This window comes from Antechinus flavipes, chromosome 3 (assembly GCF_016432865.1).
Source record: "Antechinus flavipes isolate AdamAnt ecotype Samford, QLD, Australia chromosome 3, AdamAnt_v2, whole genome shotgun sequence".
In the NCBI taxonomy this organism is placed as follows: Eukaryota; Metazoa; Chordata; class Mammalia; order Dasyuromorphia; family Dasyuridae; genus Antechinus; species Antechinus flavipes.
Genome location: NC_067400.1, coordinates 622,373,473 through 622,388,722, shown reverse-complemented (window position 1 = coordinate 622,388,722; position 15,250 = coordinate 622,373,473). Strand labels below are relative to the sequence as shown.

Here is a 15,250-nt window from a genome sequence, read left to right as displayed (position 1 = left end):
TAATTTTCATTCACCTTGTGTGTAGTGGTTGTGTGTGTTACTTTACAGATTCTGTTGAAATCCATCCTCAGACACAAACCAAGCTCTATGACCCTGTGTAAGTCACTTAAGTTCTACTTATCTGTTTCCTCATCTGTAAAGTAGAGATAGCAATAGTACTTACCATCACATATTCTTGAGGTAGGTAAGAAAAGTGGTAGATAATGTGTCAGGTTCGAAACCAGGAAAACTGATTTTCTTGAGTCTAAATCTGTCTAGGACACTTACTAGCCATGTGACCCTGAACATGCCACTTAATCCTGTTTGCTTCAGTTTTTTCATCTGTAAAATGAGCTGGGAAAGGAAATGGCAAACAACTCTAGTGTCTTTGCCAAGAAAACCCCAACTGAGATCAAGAAGAGTTGTCCATGACTGAAAAACAATCACAAAATGTTTTGAAGATAAGAAAATTAACATTTATAGGATGATTTCCAGACTTTAAAGTGCTATATAAGTGTCATACATTATTCTTATTGATTTATTATTATTATTAGTCTAAACAAACTCACAATCTATAAGCTAAGTTCTATGAAGAAGAAGTCCTACTTCAAGGAGTCACATTTGACCCCATGGTTATTAGTATTTCACCAAGAATGGAAAGTCTTTAGAATGCCAAGGAATGAATCTTATGACTAGAAATAAGGATGAGTATACCTCATTTAAAAGAAATTGTATGCAGAAAAATTAGACGTCTAAGAATTACTTTGATTATTAAAAAGATGTACTTACATTAAGTAATTCTAAGTAAATGAGCAACCAGATTTAGGAATCACAGTGGAGCAAATGTAGATGAAGATCAATGTAATGGGGGTATAATAAAAGACATGTGGACTTAAAGAGGAGATGAAGAGGCAGGAAAACATATGGTAAGCCTGACAAAGCATAATAAATTAGTGAAAGGAAAGCTTCAGTTTCTCAGACACTAGCAGGAATATTTTCTCCTCCCAAATCAGGAAAGCTAATGATTTTTTTTTTACTTATCATGAAGATAATTTTTGCCTAAAAAACACAGGTGTCAAATGTAAACATGCTAATCTTGATTCAATCCTCCATTAGGGAACATTGCTGGAGAGGGGAAGAATAGATATGATAGTATCCATGAGGGGGAAAGGGACCTTGAACTCTATGGGTTTCTGTAGGCACCATAATGTTGAGGAGAGGAGATTTCAAAGGGTTCGGTGGAAGAATAAGGAAGATCATTATCCCTGTCTTAACATTCTAATAGGTTACATTCTAATAGAACATGTTACAAAGAGCTATAGAAAGATTAATGAGGTATGATCAAAGAGAAGTCACTAGTAGTGAAGAAGGTGAAGATGAAAGAACTCTTCTAGAAAATGGGATTTGTATTTCCTCTTGGAGGAAGCTAGAGAAGCCAGAAGGCAGAGAAAAAAAGATAGGACATTCCAGATGTGGGGAAGAGTAAGTGACAGTGCCCATAATCAAGGGATGGATTGTTGCAAGGAAAGAACAACAAAACAGGATATGTTGACAGAACATATAGAAAGTAAGTGAAAAAGAGTAATAAATTAAGTGCACAGTTAAAGAGTAAGAAGACTGGGAAGCTAAAAAAAAACTTTTTGTTATGTTCTAGAAAAAAATCTTTCTCTTTACCACTGTTTGCACAGCCTCTTTTATCTGTTGGTTCCTTAGACTGTAAATGATGGGGTTCAAGAAGGGAGGTATTACAGAGTAGAACACAGACAGAATCATGTCCTCAATGGATGCAGAAACTGAAGATGGTCGGAGATAGACATAAAAACCTGAAATCAGAAACACCAATACAACGACAATATGGGGGATACAGGTGGAAAAGGCTTTTCTTTGGTCTTCTTTCACTGGAAATTTCAGCACAGTGGAAAATATGCGAACATAAGAAGCAATGATGAAGGCAAAGCAGCCGCCCCCAACCCCCAGTCCAGTGACAATTATAAGTATTTCATTACTGAAGGTCTCAGAACAAGAGAGTTTGAGTAGAGAGGGCATGTCACAGAAGAACTGTTGGATGACATTGGATCGACAGAAAGGCAGTCGAAATGTGTAACCAGTATGGAACCCTGCATACAGGAGGCCAGTAAGCAAGCTGGTCAAGGTCATCTGCATGCAGACTCGGGGACTCATGATCACTGTGTAGTGGAGTGGGTGGCATATGGCGACATAGCGATCACGGGCCATGATGGTGAGGCAGGTCAACTCCACATATACAAAGAACACCACGAGAAAGATCTGGGCCACACACTCACTCTTTGAGATCGCCCTGCTGTTCAACAGGGAGTTGGCAGATGCTTTAGGAAGAGTCACAGTTATGTAGCAGGCATCCACGATGGACAGGTTCCTTAGGAAAAAATACATGGGGGTATGTAGGCGTCTGTCAACAGTAGTAACGATGACAATCAGCAGATTTCCCAGCACAGTGGCCAAGAAAATCAGGAGGAAAAGAAAAGAATAGATGATCTGCAGCTCTCGAATATCAGAGAACCCCATGAGGAGAAATTCACTCACAACAGTCAAGTTAGACATTTCCTGAATCTTTTATCTGGGGACCTAGGGAAAAAAGGATAAATATATTTCAAAAATTGAAGATGCTATGGTTTGTATTATTCTTGCTACATAAAACTTTTTGAATAATGTATTGGGTCCTTAGGGAGGCAAATGAGTGTTATACATAGTTCTTTATTGCTGTTGCTTCAATACATTAAGGACTTGAGACCTCACCCCTGACATAGACATTATTCTAATGACTCAAATCCATAACCATTTATGATGTTAGGAAATATGGGTCATCTTTGAAGTTTGATGTAAATGAATATTTTACTGTTGTGCAGCTAATCAGATAAAAGGCTTTCCTTATTATATCATGGTTGTTTTCAGTCAACAGATATGCAGGCTATCCCTGATCCCATTCTCAGTCATTCTAGGTTGTGTCTGATGGCAGATTATTTGAGTGTTCATGGTCACCTTTATACTATGATGATTCAGGGGAGGTAAATTTTAATGGCCTCTAACACCAGATGGTATAGTGAATAAAGTACTGGGCTTGGAGTCAGGAAGTCCTGAGTTTGATGTCAATTTCAGACACTTTTCAGGTATGGAATCTAGAACAAATCACTTAATCATTGTTTGATTCACTTGTCCCAAGTCTAAAATGGAATTAATAGTAGCACCTACTTCTCATATTTGTTAGAAAGAAAAAAATGAGATATTTATAAAACACAGCACAGTGACTGATACATCATAGGCACTGTAAATTCTATTATGGTTGCTTAAAATTTGCTTATATAAGAATTTGCCAATAAACACATTCTGATCAGTCTGATTCTCCAACCTTCACATAAGTTTCCAAGATGACACGTATCTTAGTAAAAATCTTTTATGCACAAGAAGGTTATAGGACTCAATTTTTGCCATCATATGATTTGGGTACTTTACAGTTTAAATTCAAATATTTTTTGCACATTTTTTATTTTCAGATTTCCTAGATTTCTCAATGAATCTTTCCACTGCTATCCTTCTTAAAACATTGCTTTTAATAAATACTTCTTTTAAAAAGAGAGGAAGAGGGAGCTCAATAAATTCAACTTACACATTTTTGGTTTCAAGGCAATACATTGAGAAAATCTGGCATTATGTGAAAAGTACAATCCTCATAGTCCTTTGCCTTTGCAACAAAAATTGTGAGAGGAGTTGTTTTTCCCCTCATTTTGAGAACAAGCTTAGTAATGATTTCCTTTCTTATCATGTAGATACATTTGTTTCAGTTCTTTCCATTTTCATTGTTGAATTCATTGCACATATTTTTTCCTTAGTTATACTCATTTTACAAATCTCGCATTAATTTTTATAACTTTACTTAATCCTATTTTGTTCATTTATGAGTATCATGCCACTGCATATGTATGCTCCAATTTATTTAACCATTCCCTGATTTATTGGTAAGGATTTAGTTTATGGTTTTGTGCTGCAATGACAACAAAAAAAATACTACATATTTTTGGTGTCTAGAAGGCCTTTTTATGTATCTATTTTTTTTATCATTATCTGCTTTTTAAAATATGTCTACTAGTGAGATCTCTTTCACAAAGTGTATGAATGTTTATTAACTATCAAAGAATACTTCCAAATTATTTTCCATAATGGTTGGACCACTTCAAAGTTCTGTTGAGTGTGTTAGTGAAGCTGCCTGGAAATGAGAAATTTCTCCTATAATCAATTTTTGAAGGATATGTTATCTAACTCAATTTAAGTGAAATAATATTATTATCAATATCATTTTAGAAAAAATCAAACATCTCCTATTCATTAAATACTTTCTTTCCTGGAATAAATGTTTATTAATTCTCTCCTCGTCCCCCCAGTCTGCTTTTGTCTCTGTCTTTGTCTTACTCTCTTCCTCCCTCCTTCCCTCTCTTTGTCTTTGTCTTTTTCTTTCTTTCTGTCTAAACTTCAAGGACTAATGTATTTATTGTATTTTTCTACCCATTTACATCCTGAATTCCCCAGTTTTATCATCAGTTTCCAATATCTCTAATAGCCTTTTGGTTCCTTTTACTCCCAAGGTCACAACACCAGCTCAAGTTTTCATCAGTTCTTACCTTGGAGATAGCAGAAACCTCCCTGTTAGTGTTAGGGAACTCATGGTAGCCATTGCCACCAGAGGATTCTCTGAAAACTCAAATCAGGCCCCTTGACTTCCTACTTGCAATATCTTTAACTGTTCTTTATAACCTTTGAGAGAAATGAAAATAATTCTGCCAGACATTTACATCCTTCCAATCTGTCTTCTGGTATTCCATATTGTTTTTAAATTGCCCTATATTTTCTGAACAGAGTTTTATATTTGACCACACATACCCCACCTCTGTATCTGCATAGGCTGTGTGCCCCATGCCAGGAATTCCTTCTCTTCCAACTTCTATACCATAGAATGCCTCTCTTCCTCAAACATCTTAGGTTCCTACCTTTTACATGATGTTCATGATGCACCATATGGACATGTGCATGCATATACTTATATAAACATTATATGAGTTAACATATTTATTATAAGTACCAGTTGTTGTTCTTCTGGGTTAATATCCCATACTTGATCTTCTGAACTTTCAAAATATCAGCAGTATTACAGAGGTCTTTGATCATCTTCCTCCCTTTCACAGTATCCCAACATTGTGATATTAATTTTATCTACACATTAACCCAGGGGAGCACTTATAATTATTTTGACCTAAAGGATTAGTTCAGTAAAATAATTGTTTGAAGACAGACAGCTAGATTGAAAGATTGATAAAGAGAGAGAGATTAAAACCAGGCTTATGATTTTATTGCTGTAAGAAAGTCCAGGTGAGAAAACATTACCTAAAAATGCAGATCACGTTCTCTTCTGAAACTTGGTTGCCTAATTGCTTCCAACACTGAGAGTCATTACTTTGTCCCAGGTCACACTGCTGGTATATGCCTGAGCCTACTTCTGAATTCTGAGACCAAAGAACTATTCCTCATGTAGTACTGTCATAGGAAGAATGAGGCTGATGATTCTATGCAAGTCTACTTAAATCCAATCATCTTATAACTCAAGACATCACCTGTGATGTCATTGGTCCCCTTTATAAGTAAAAGACAAACAATAATAATGTAATATTTGAAAATACGGTATCTACTGACTCATTATACATATATTTGTGTATACACATATATGTACAGATTTACATAGTTATATATATACACAAATGCATGTTAATATGTGAGGTGTAGTATAATGGAATGGTAGGTAAAGAGTTAGCTTTGGTGTCTGGAAAACTTAGGTTCACATATTGGCCCTGACACATATTGATTGTATGTGTCCGCTGAGCAAGTTTTTATCTCTCTGTCTTCCAGGAAGCTAAGTAAATAATTCCCATATTAGGTGCTGATTTGAATTAACTGATGGAGCTTTTAAGCACAAAAATTCTATTACAGTAAGATCATATCTCTGAATATCTCCAGTTAGAGAAAAAATGCATATGTGGCTATGTTTTTAAAATGAAGGAAAAGGAAAGGAATAGAAATGGGAAAAAAAATAGTTCTATACTCACTCACCTGTTTGTTTCCCACACAAATTAGCAGTTTAATTTCTCTCATGACTTCCGGTGTTCCAAATGCCTCCTTCTTATTGTAGGCACAAAGATTCAGGATTTTCTCAGGAGAGACAGGAGATTCTTTGAGCTCCTATACTGTCTCAGTACAATCATGAAACTGTGATTTAGCTGGAAGTTAGTTCTTGGAATGCTGCCTGTTATATCACTGGCACTGCCTTCAGGGACATTATCCCCAATGTCCAGCTAAACTCACCAAACCCCAAAATAGTTTCAGTAGTGCAATTTTCTCCTTGTGGAAAAAATAAAAGTAAATCATATCCTGAGATTTGACTTTTAGTTTCCCAAAATATCAATGTGCATTGTTGTTCAATCTTTGCAGTCATGTACAACCATTCATAACTCCATTTGGGTTTTTCTTGGTAAAGATACTAGAGTGGTTTGCCAGTTCCTTCTCCTGCTCATGTTACAGATGAGGAAATTGGGACAGAGTTAAGTGACTTACCTAACATCATATAGCAAATAAAAGTCTGAGTTTAGTTTTGAAATCAGCTAGATAAATATTTGTAATTTCAAATCCAGCATTCTATGCAATTCACCATTAATGCACATCAGTAGATATAAATGATTATTATTCCTGACTTTTGACTATTTTGTCCATTGTTTAATGGTTTAAATTAAAATGATTTTTTAATTTATTTGGGAGGAAAATATGATTTCTCCATCGTTTTGATAATCATATAAATGAAATAAAGGCTCATTTGACATGAAGACATTGATTAATTTCATCTATTTGATCTGTATATAGGTAGATTAACTTCATATATAAAATCACTTTATTTCATTAATGTACTTTAAATTTCAGGCCACATTTAGGATTAAATAACCTTTTAAAAATAATTGCTTTTAAAAATAGGTAATCAAAATCAATAAATCAAATGACCCCATATGATGGAGTATGCAATACTATATGCACCTATGATCCATCACTAGTTTAGTGGGAGAAAGGGAGAAAGAGGGGAAATTCATCTGGAAACACTATTGGCTATTTTGTTTTATGTAAGTTCTTTTAGGTGTTGGTAGTAGATTTAGACACATTTGTCAGACCATTGTGTATATTTTCATCATTGTGTTTTCCTCATTTCTTGTATGACTACCGGCTAAATGGGACTACTGAATATGGTACTGCAATGATTGAACTCATTTTGCCCTAAACTTCCTGGATGAAATACCCTATCTTTACACTGCTCACAACATAGGTATCTGCTTTCCTACTATGTCCCATACTAACTTAGAAGGACTTGGGAACTCTTAGGATAATAGAGAAAGGAAACATACATATCTGGTTGGGTTAGCATGTTATTTCTCTTTAGGCTTCATTCCAAATTCTCCTCTGGGATTTTCTCAATCATGTCCCAGAAACCTTCTCATACTGGAAGTTCTTTACCTATGAATTGGTTAAATTGGAAGTACCATCCATTCCTGTAGCCTTCTCCCTCATATTGCATAATTGTTCTCAGAATATTTATAATATTTATTTATTTATAAGATGACTTCTGTCTTCTCCAGAATACCATCCTGACTCTTCATACTTTCTTTACCATGATCTTTCATGGGGATCCCTTTCACTTGCTTTCTACCTGCCTTCCCCTATCTGTGGGTTCCTTATGTGAAAGGGAAAGAATAGAGAGTATAGTTCTTTCTGCTTGTTTTTGTACTCCTTATGAAGCTGGGACAGTGGAGAGAGATATCACTGGGCTTAGATTTTGCAAGGTGAAGTTCAAATTTAACCTCAAATACCTACTGAAGAAGTCTCTTTTTTCTCAACTGTAAAATGAAGAAAGTGACAACATCCACCTCTCATGATTTTTTTTTTGAGAATCAAAAGAGGTTATCCAAAACATTTGGAGCTAAATAAATGCTATTATTCCTTTTCCTTTCTCCTCTTAGTGCTTAGCACTAAATGTCTCACAGGGTATATAAAATATTCCAAGAGGGCTAGCACCTCTGGTATGAGGGCTGCCAAGATTTGGGGGGGGATGTTTATATACTCTCAGAGTTTACCTCATACCCAACTCTAATTGTAGCATGAACAGCAGTTCAATCCAAATAACCTTCTTGGCAAATAGACTAAAGCAATTTGATGGTAAAAGATGGGCATCAAATGCATCACTGAGTTAGCTCATCCGTCAGTTATATATATGGCCAGAAGACTTAACCATCTATTATCCTTCAATTGAAACCTCTAGACTTTTGAAAATATTATATGTTCTGCTGATGTAATCTAAAGCTGGTATACCTTGGAAAACTGAGAGTTTCTGAGTTCAAATATCTGAAATTATATTTTGTTTTGTTTTCCTCCACTTAAGATTTTATATTCCTCAAGAGAATGAACTATTTTTAAATTTTTTTTCTTTTATTTTTGATTTATGGAATGAAACAATCTCTATAACAATATAATTTTTAAAATTTGTATGTAAAACCATGAATTTATCATGAGAATGTATAATTTTTTAAAATTATATAATAAAGTTATAATGGTAATTTTCTCTTTTCTTCTCTCTGGCCCAAGCGATGGTTACAATAAGACTAAATACACACACACACACACACACACACACACACACACACACACACACACAAACACACACACTCACAAACACAAAACACATATTCTCTGTTTTAAATGACTCATCAAGACTTCCAGAGGTGGAGGTAAAATGATGGAGTAAAACCAGCAAACTGCTCCAGCTTTCCTAGTTTCCCTTGGGAACCACATGAAACCAAGTCTCTGAACAGAGTCTGAAGGAATGAAACCACTAAGAGAGGTAGTAGGGGAAAAATGAGAGGAATGTAGGAGAAGAAAACAACTCTAAAAAATACAATTGACTGGGGCAGCTAGGTGACACAGTGGATAAAGCACCAGTCCTGAAGTCAGGAAGACCTGAGTTCAAATCTGACCTCAGACATTTAGCATTTCCTAGCTGTGTGAACCTGGGCAAGTCACTTAACTCTAATTGGCTCAGCAAAAAAAAAAAAATACAATTGACAAAATGAAAAAAAAAAATCCAATGAAGAAAACACCTTCAAAAGTAGAATTAAACAAATGGAAAAAGAGATACAAAAGCTAAGCAAAGGAAAACCCATCTTAAAAACTAGAAAGGAGCAAATGGAAGCTAATGATTTTATAAGATCATGAGAATCAGTCAAACAAACTAAGAAGAATGAAAAAAAATTGGAAGAAAATATGAAGTACCTCATTGGAAAAAGGGAAGACCTGGAAAATAGATCCAGAAGAAAAAAAAAGAGTCTGGATCACATTTTTCAAAAATTCACTAGGGAAAACTGCCCCAGTATTCTAGAAACAGAGGGGGAAATACTCATGGAAAAAATCCATTGATCACTTTTGGAAAATCACAAAGAAAATGGTTGCAAACTTCCAGAACTACAATACTGCAAACTGCCAGACAAAAGCAGTTCACATATCAAGGAGAAACAATCAAGATTACCCAGGATCTGGCAACTTCTGCAATAAAGGTCCTGGGATACCATATTCTAGAAGGCAAAGTATATACAACCAAGAATTCATTATCCAGTGGGACTCTGCATCATCTTTCAGGGGAGGGAATGGATCTTCAATGAAGTAAAAGGCTTTCAATCATTTTTATTGAAAAAAGAAGTAAACAGAAAATTTAATCTACAAATACTCAAGAGAAGCATAGAAAATTAAACAGGGAAAATACATATTTAAAGTTTAAAATATTTTCATCACTACATGGAAAAACAATGTCTGTAATTCTTGAGATATGTATCTGTTACTGGAGCAAAGGGGAACCTTACATGGATGAAGGATAGGAGTTGTGAATGGTCTTTGTTGTTCTGATATCAAATATATATATATATATATTAAACAGAAATAAAATGTCTGTGCTGGAAAAAAAAAGGAAAGAGGAGTTAGATGGGACAATTAGGTCACAGGAAGAGGCACAAAACACCCATTATGACACCTGTTACAATAAAAGAAAAGAAGGAAGAGAGAGGAGCATTGTCTGAAACTTAATCTCATCAGTTTTGGCTCTAACAAGGAATGACTTAATTATTTCAGTGGGATATAGAAATTTATCTAACCCCTATAAAGATAAGTAGGAGGAGAAAGAGGAAAGAAAAAGGAGGTGCATAAAAGATGGAAAAGCAGAAACACTAAGGAAAAAGGTATAAAAAGGGGAGAAAGGCTGATGGAAGATAAGATAATAGATGGGGTAGGTATAAAAAATCTCTAAGATCTGGTTAGAAAGAGAAAACAGATATATGCAGGGCAGAAAATAAGATGGAGAAATATTCAGAGTTCATGATCACACCTGAATGGGATGAACTCTCTCATAATAGAGAAATAAGAAGTTATTATGTCTCTCATAATAACAGAGTGAATTAAAAATTTGAATCCTACAATGTATTGTTTACAAGAAACACAATTGACACAGAGAGACACATACAGAGTAAAGATAAAAGGCTGTAACAATTTATTATGCTTAATTGAAATTAAAAAATAACAGGAGTAGCAATTCTGATTGCAGGTAAAGCAAAAGGAAAAAATAAACCTTATTAAAAGATACAAGAAAGGGAAATACTTCTTGATAAAGGATACTGTAAACAATGAAGTAGTAAGGATACTAAATGTGTATTACCAAGTGGTAGAGCAGTCAAATTTCTAGAGAATATTTTGAGCCAGTTACAGGAAAAATAAACAGCAAAACTATACTAGTGGGGGATTTCAACTTGCCCAACTCAGAATCAGACAAACCTAAGCACAAAATAAACAAGAAAGAAATCAGAAAGGTTAATAGAATCCCAGAAAACCTAGATATGATAGACTTCTAGAGAAAAATAGGGACAAAAAAGAATGCAACATTTTTCCCTGTAGCACATGACACCTACAGAAAAATTGACCACGTACTAGGGCATAAAAAACTCACAATCAAATGCAGAAAAATGGAATTTGTAAATGCTTCTTTTTCAGACCACAATACAATAAAAATTGTTTTCAATAAAGGGGCAGGAAAAGACAGACTAAAAACCAATTGGAAATTAAGTCATCAAAAAAAGAAAAAGAAAAAAGAAAAGGAAACTAAATCATCAAATGTTAAAATTGAGTGGGTGAAACAACAAATCACAGAAACAATACATGATTTCATCCAACACAATAACAACAATGAGACAACATATCAAAACCTATGGACTGCAGCCAAAGCAGTTCTTAAGGGAAATTTTATTTCTCTAAATAGCTACATGATTAAAATTGAGAAAAAAAAAGAAATCATTGAATGGGGCATAAAAATAAAAAAGCTAGAAAAAGAATGACTTAAAAACCTGTAATTAAATGCCAAATTAGATATTCTAAAACTCAAAGGAGAAAATAATAAAATGGAAACAAAAAAGCTATTTAAGTAATAAATAAAACTAAGAGTTGGCTTTAGGGGAAAAAACAAAAAAAAATAAATCTTTGGTTAATTTGATTAGAAAAAGAAAAGAAAAAAAAATCACTAACATCAAAAATGAAAGAAGTGTACTCACCACCAAGGAAAAAATAATTAGGAGCAATTTTGTTCAACTGTATGGAAACAAGTCTGACAATCTATCCAAAATGAATGAATATTTACAAAAAATAAACTGTCCAGGTTAACAGAAGAAAAAATAAAATACTTAGTCTCATTTTAGGAAAAAAAAGTCATGAACTCCCTAAACCAAAATCTCTAGGGCCAGATGGATGGATTCACAAATAAATTCTACCAAATATTTAAAGAAGAATTCCAATACTGTGTAAACTATTTGGGAAAATAGGTAAAGAAATAGCCCTCCAAATTTCTTCTATTACACAAATATAGTAGTGATACCTAAATTAGGAAGAGTGAAAACAGAGAAAGACATTTACAGACCAGTCTCCCAATGAAAATTGATGCAAACATTTTAAAGAAAATATTAGTAAAAAGATCATGGCAACTTATCTTCAGGATGATACACTATGACCAAGTGGGATTTTTATCAGAATTCAAAGCTGGACAATATCAGGAAATCTATTGCCATAATCAACCTTCCCAATAACAAAATCAATAGAAATCATATGGTAATCTCAATAGATGCAGAAAAGTTTATGACAAAGTACAGCAACCATTTCTATTAAGAACACCATAGAGAACTGGAATAAAAGGAACTCCTTAAAATAATAAGCAGCATTTATCTTAAACCAATAGCAAGCATTATTTGTAATGGAAAGAAATTGAATGCATTCCCGATAAGCTCAGGGGTGAAATAAGGATGCCCATTATCACCACTATTTATCAACATTGTATGAGAAATGTTGGCTTTGGCAATAAGAAAAGAAAAAGAAATTAAAAGTATTATAACAGGCAATGAGGAAGAAAAACTATTCCTCTTTGCAGATATGATGATATACTTACAGAATCCTAGAAAATTGGCCAAAAAACAACTTTTAAAAAATTAAAACTTTAGCAATGTTATAATATATAAAGACCCAAACAAATCGCCATTTGTATATATTGCTGACAAAGCCCATCAGTGAAAGATAGAAATAAACTGCATTTAAAATAGCTGTAGACAAAATAAAATATTTGGAGGTCTACCTGTCAAGACAAACCGAAGAACTATATGAACACAGTTACAAAATACTTCTCACATAAATAAAGTTAGATATAAACAATTGGAAAAATGTCAAATGCTCATGAATAGGCCAAGCTAATAAAATAAAATTGATAATTATGCCTAAATTGGTCTACTTGTTCAGTGCCATACCAATCAAATTGCCTAACATATATTAGAGAACTAGAAAAAACAACAACAAAATTCATCTGGAATAAAAAAAAAAGGTCAAGAAGATAAAGGGAATTGATGAATTGAAAAAAATACAAAGAATGGTGGCTTAGCACAATTAAAACTAAAACTATATTATAAAGTAGCAGTTATCAAAATCATTAGGTATTTGGTGGTGTATCAGTGGAGTAGATAAATAAATAATCAAGGCCTATAGTAATCTATTATGTGATAAATCCTCAAACTCTAGTTTCTGGAGCTATTTGATAAAAAATTTCTGGGTAAATCAGAAACTTGGCATAGACCTATATCTCACACACCATACCAAAATAAAGTTAAAATGGGCACATGATGTGGGAAGAATGATGATGCCCTAAACAAATTAAATTAAATAAATCAGAAATGTATTTGTCAATTTTTCCATATCCCCTCCATAATTTGTTACTTTCTGCTTAAATTATCTTAGATGATCTGATAGAAGTAAAATGATATTTCAAGATCATTTTAATTTGCTTCTCAGTTATTAATAATGATTTAGAGCATTTTCATATGTCTATTAACTGTTTTGATTTCTTCATTCAAAAGCCTCATATGCTTATAGATTTGAAAAAAATTCTGTAAATATTTGATATATGAGACCTTTATCTGAGTAACTAGCCATAAAATTTTCCCCCAATTTTCTGCTTTCCTTCTGATCTTGGATACCTTTTTACTTTGAACAAAATTACTTCTCATTTTGCTGTCTAATGAATTCATAAATGCTTTGCATATCCAAAAGCCTAATAAGTAATATAACCCATGTTCTTCAGATTTTCTCATAATACCTTCCTTTATTTCTAGGTCTTGTATCTATTTATACCCTATCTTAGTAAATGGCATAAATATTACATTTCTGCCATAATACTTTTCAGATTTCTTCACAATTTTTACCAAATAGTGAATTCTTATTCACAAAATTTAAAGTTTAGCACATCTGAAATACAAGATTACTATATATATTTACTGATATAAATTGTATGTCTACTGAAATACAAGATTACTATATATACTTACTGATATAAATTGTATGTCTACTCTGTTCCATTGATTTACTTTTCTATTTCTTAGCCAATACCAGATAGTTTTGATAATTACTGTCATGATACAATTTAAGCTCTGGTACTGCTAAAACTCCTTCACATTTCTCTTATTATTTCCTTTGATTTTCTTGATATTTAATTTTGATATTATTTCTAATTCAGTAAAATATTATTTTTAAAATTTAATTGAGTGGCATTTAATATATAGATTAGGTTAGGTAAAATTGTCATTTTTACTATATTATTCCTGCCCACCCATGAGCAATTAACATTTCTAGTTTTTCCTTTTGTTCTATTGATATTTCTAAGTCTTCCAATGACTGTATTATTGTAAGTATTTAAGAAATTTTTTTTTGTTTACTCATTCAGTCACCCCACACATCTGATTCTTTTTTATTTTAACACATTTATTCTTCTGTATTTGCTTCTTGTATTCCAAATTAGACATTGACATTTTCAAAGAAACCTATTCACATTTGTCCAAAACAGTTAATTTTTTTCCTTTTATTTTTTCTCTAACTTCACCACTTATTATCCTAATATCTATCTTTACTTCATTTTAGTCTTTCAACTATTTTATTGCTGTTCTGACCATTTTAATGTTCTTGCTCTTGCTGTATAACATCTAATCTTGAATTGAACATCAGAGTTAGACTGTAAAAACAAATCGGTACATATTGTGAGTTGCATTTAATTCCTGAGGCAATAAGAAGCTATTATAACTTTCTAAACAAGAGAATGACATGTTAGACATATTCCTACATATAATAATTTCACAATTGTGTAATGAATGGAGCATGAATTCTTGAGAAGTGTAGCCTTAAGTCTTAAAAAAACAATTAGGAGATCATTAAAATAATCCAGACATGTTGGGGAGATTGTAAAGAAGGGGAGATTGTAAAGAATGTATACCCCAAAAATATGGGGTATACATTCCTTATTTGTATATCATAACATGTGCTGCCCAAGGCCACCTAAGAGCTAAGTTAATTACATTATTTTAAATTCCTGAATATGCCTTAAAATGATAACAATGCTACTGACAGTAATAATATTAAAGTCCAATCTAGGATCTTTTTATTCATTTACACCAGTGATTCATCTATATTTATAAAGAGAGAAATAGGAACTCATAAATAAACAAATTATATATATGTATACACACACACACATATATATATACATACATGTAGAAATATTATATTTATGGATGAGTTACATTAAACAGTAAACAACAGT

At 33.0% G+C, this 15,250-nt stretch overlaps 1 protein-coding gene across 1 annotated transcript; it reads right to left on the bottom strand.

Annotated features, from left to right (window-relative positions):
• Positions 1-1,629: 1,629 nt before the first annotated feature.
• LOC127557595 (olfactory receptor 14C36-like) lies at positions 1,630-2,559 on the bottom strand. The gene has a single exon (XM_051990904.1). The coding sequence runs from the start codon at positions 2,557-2,559 to the stop codon at positions 1,630-1,632; it is 930 nt and encodes a 309-aa protein (XP_051846864.1).
• Between the last annotated feature and the right edge of the window lie 12,691 nt (positions 2,560-15,250).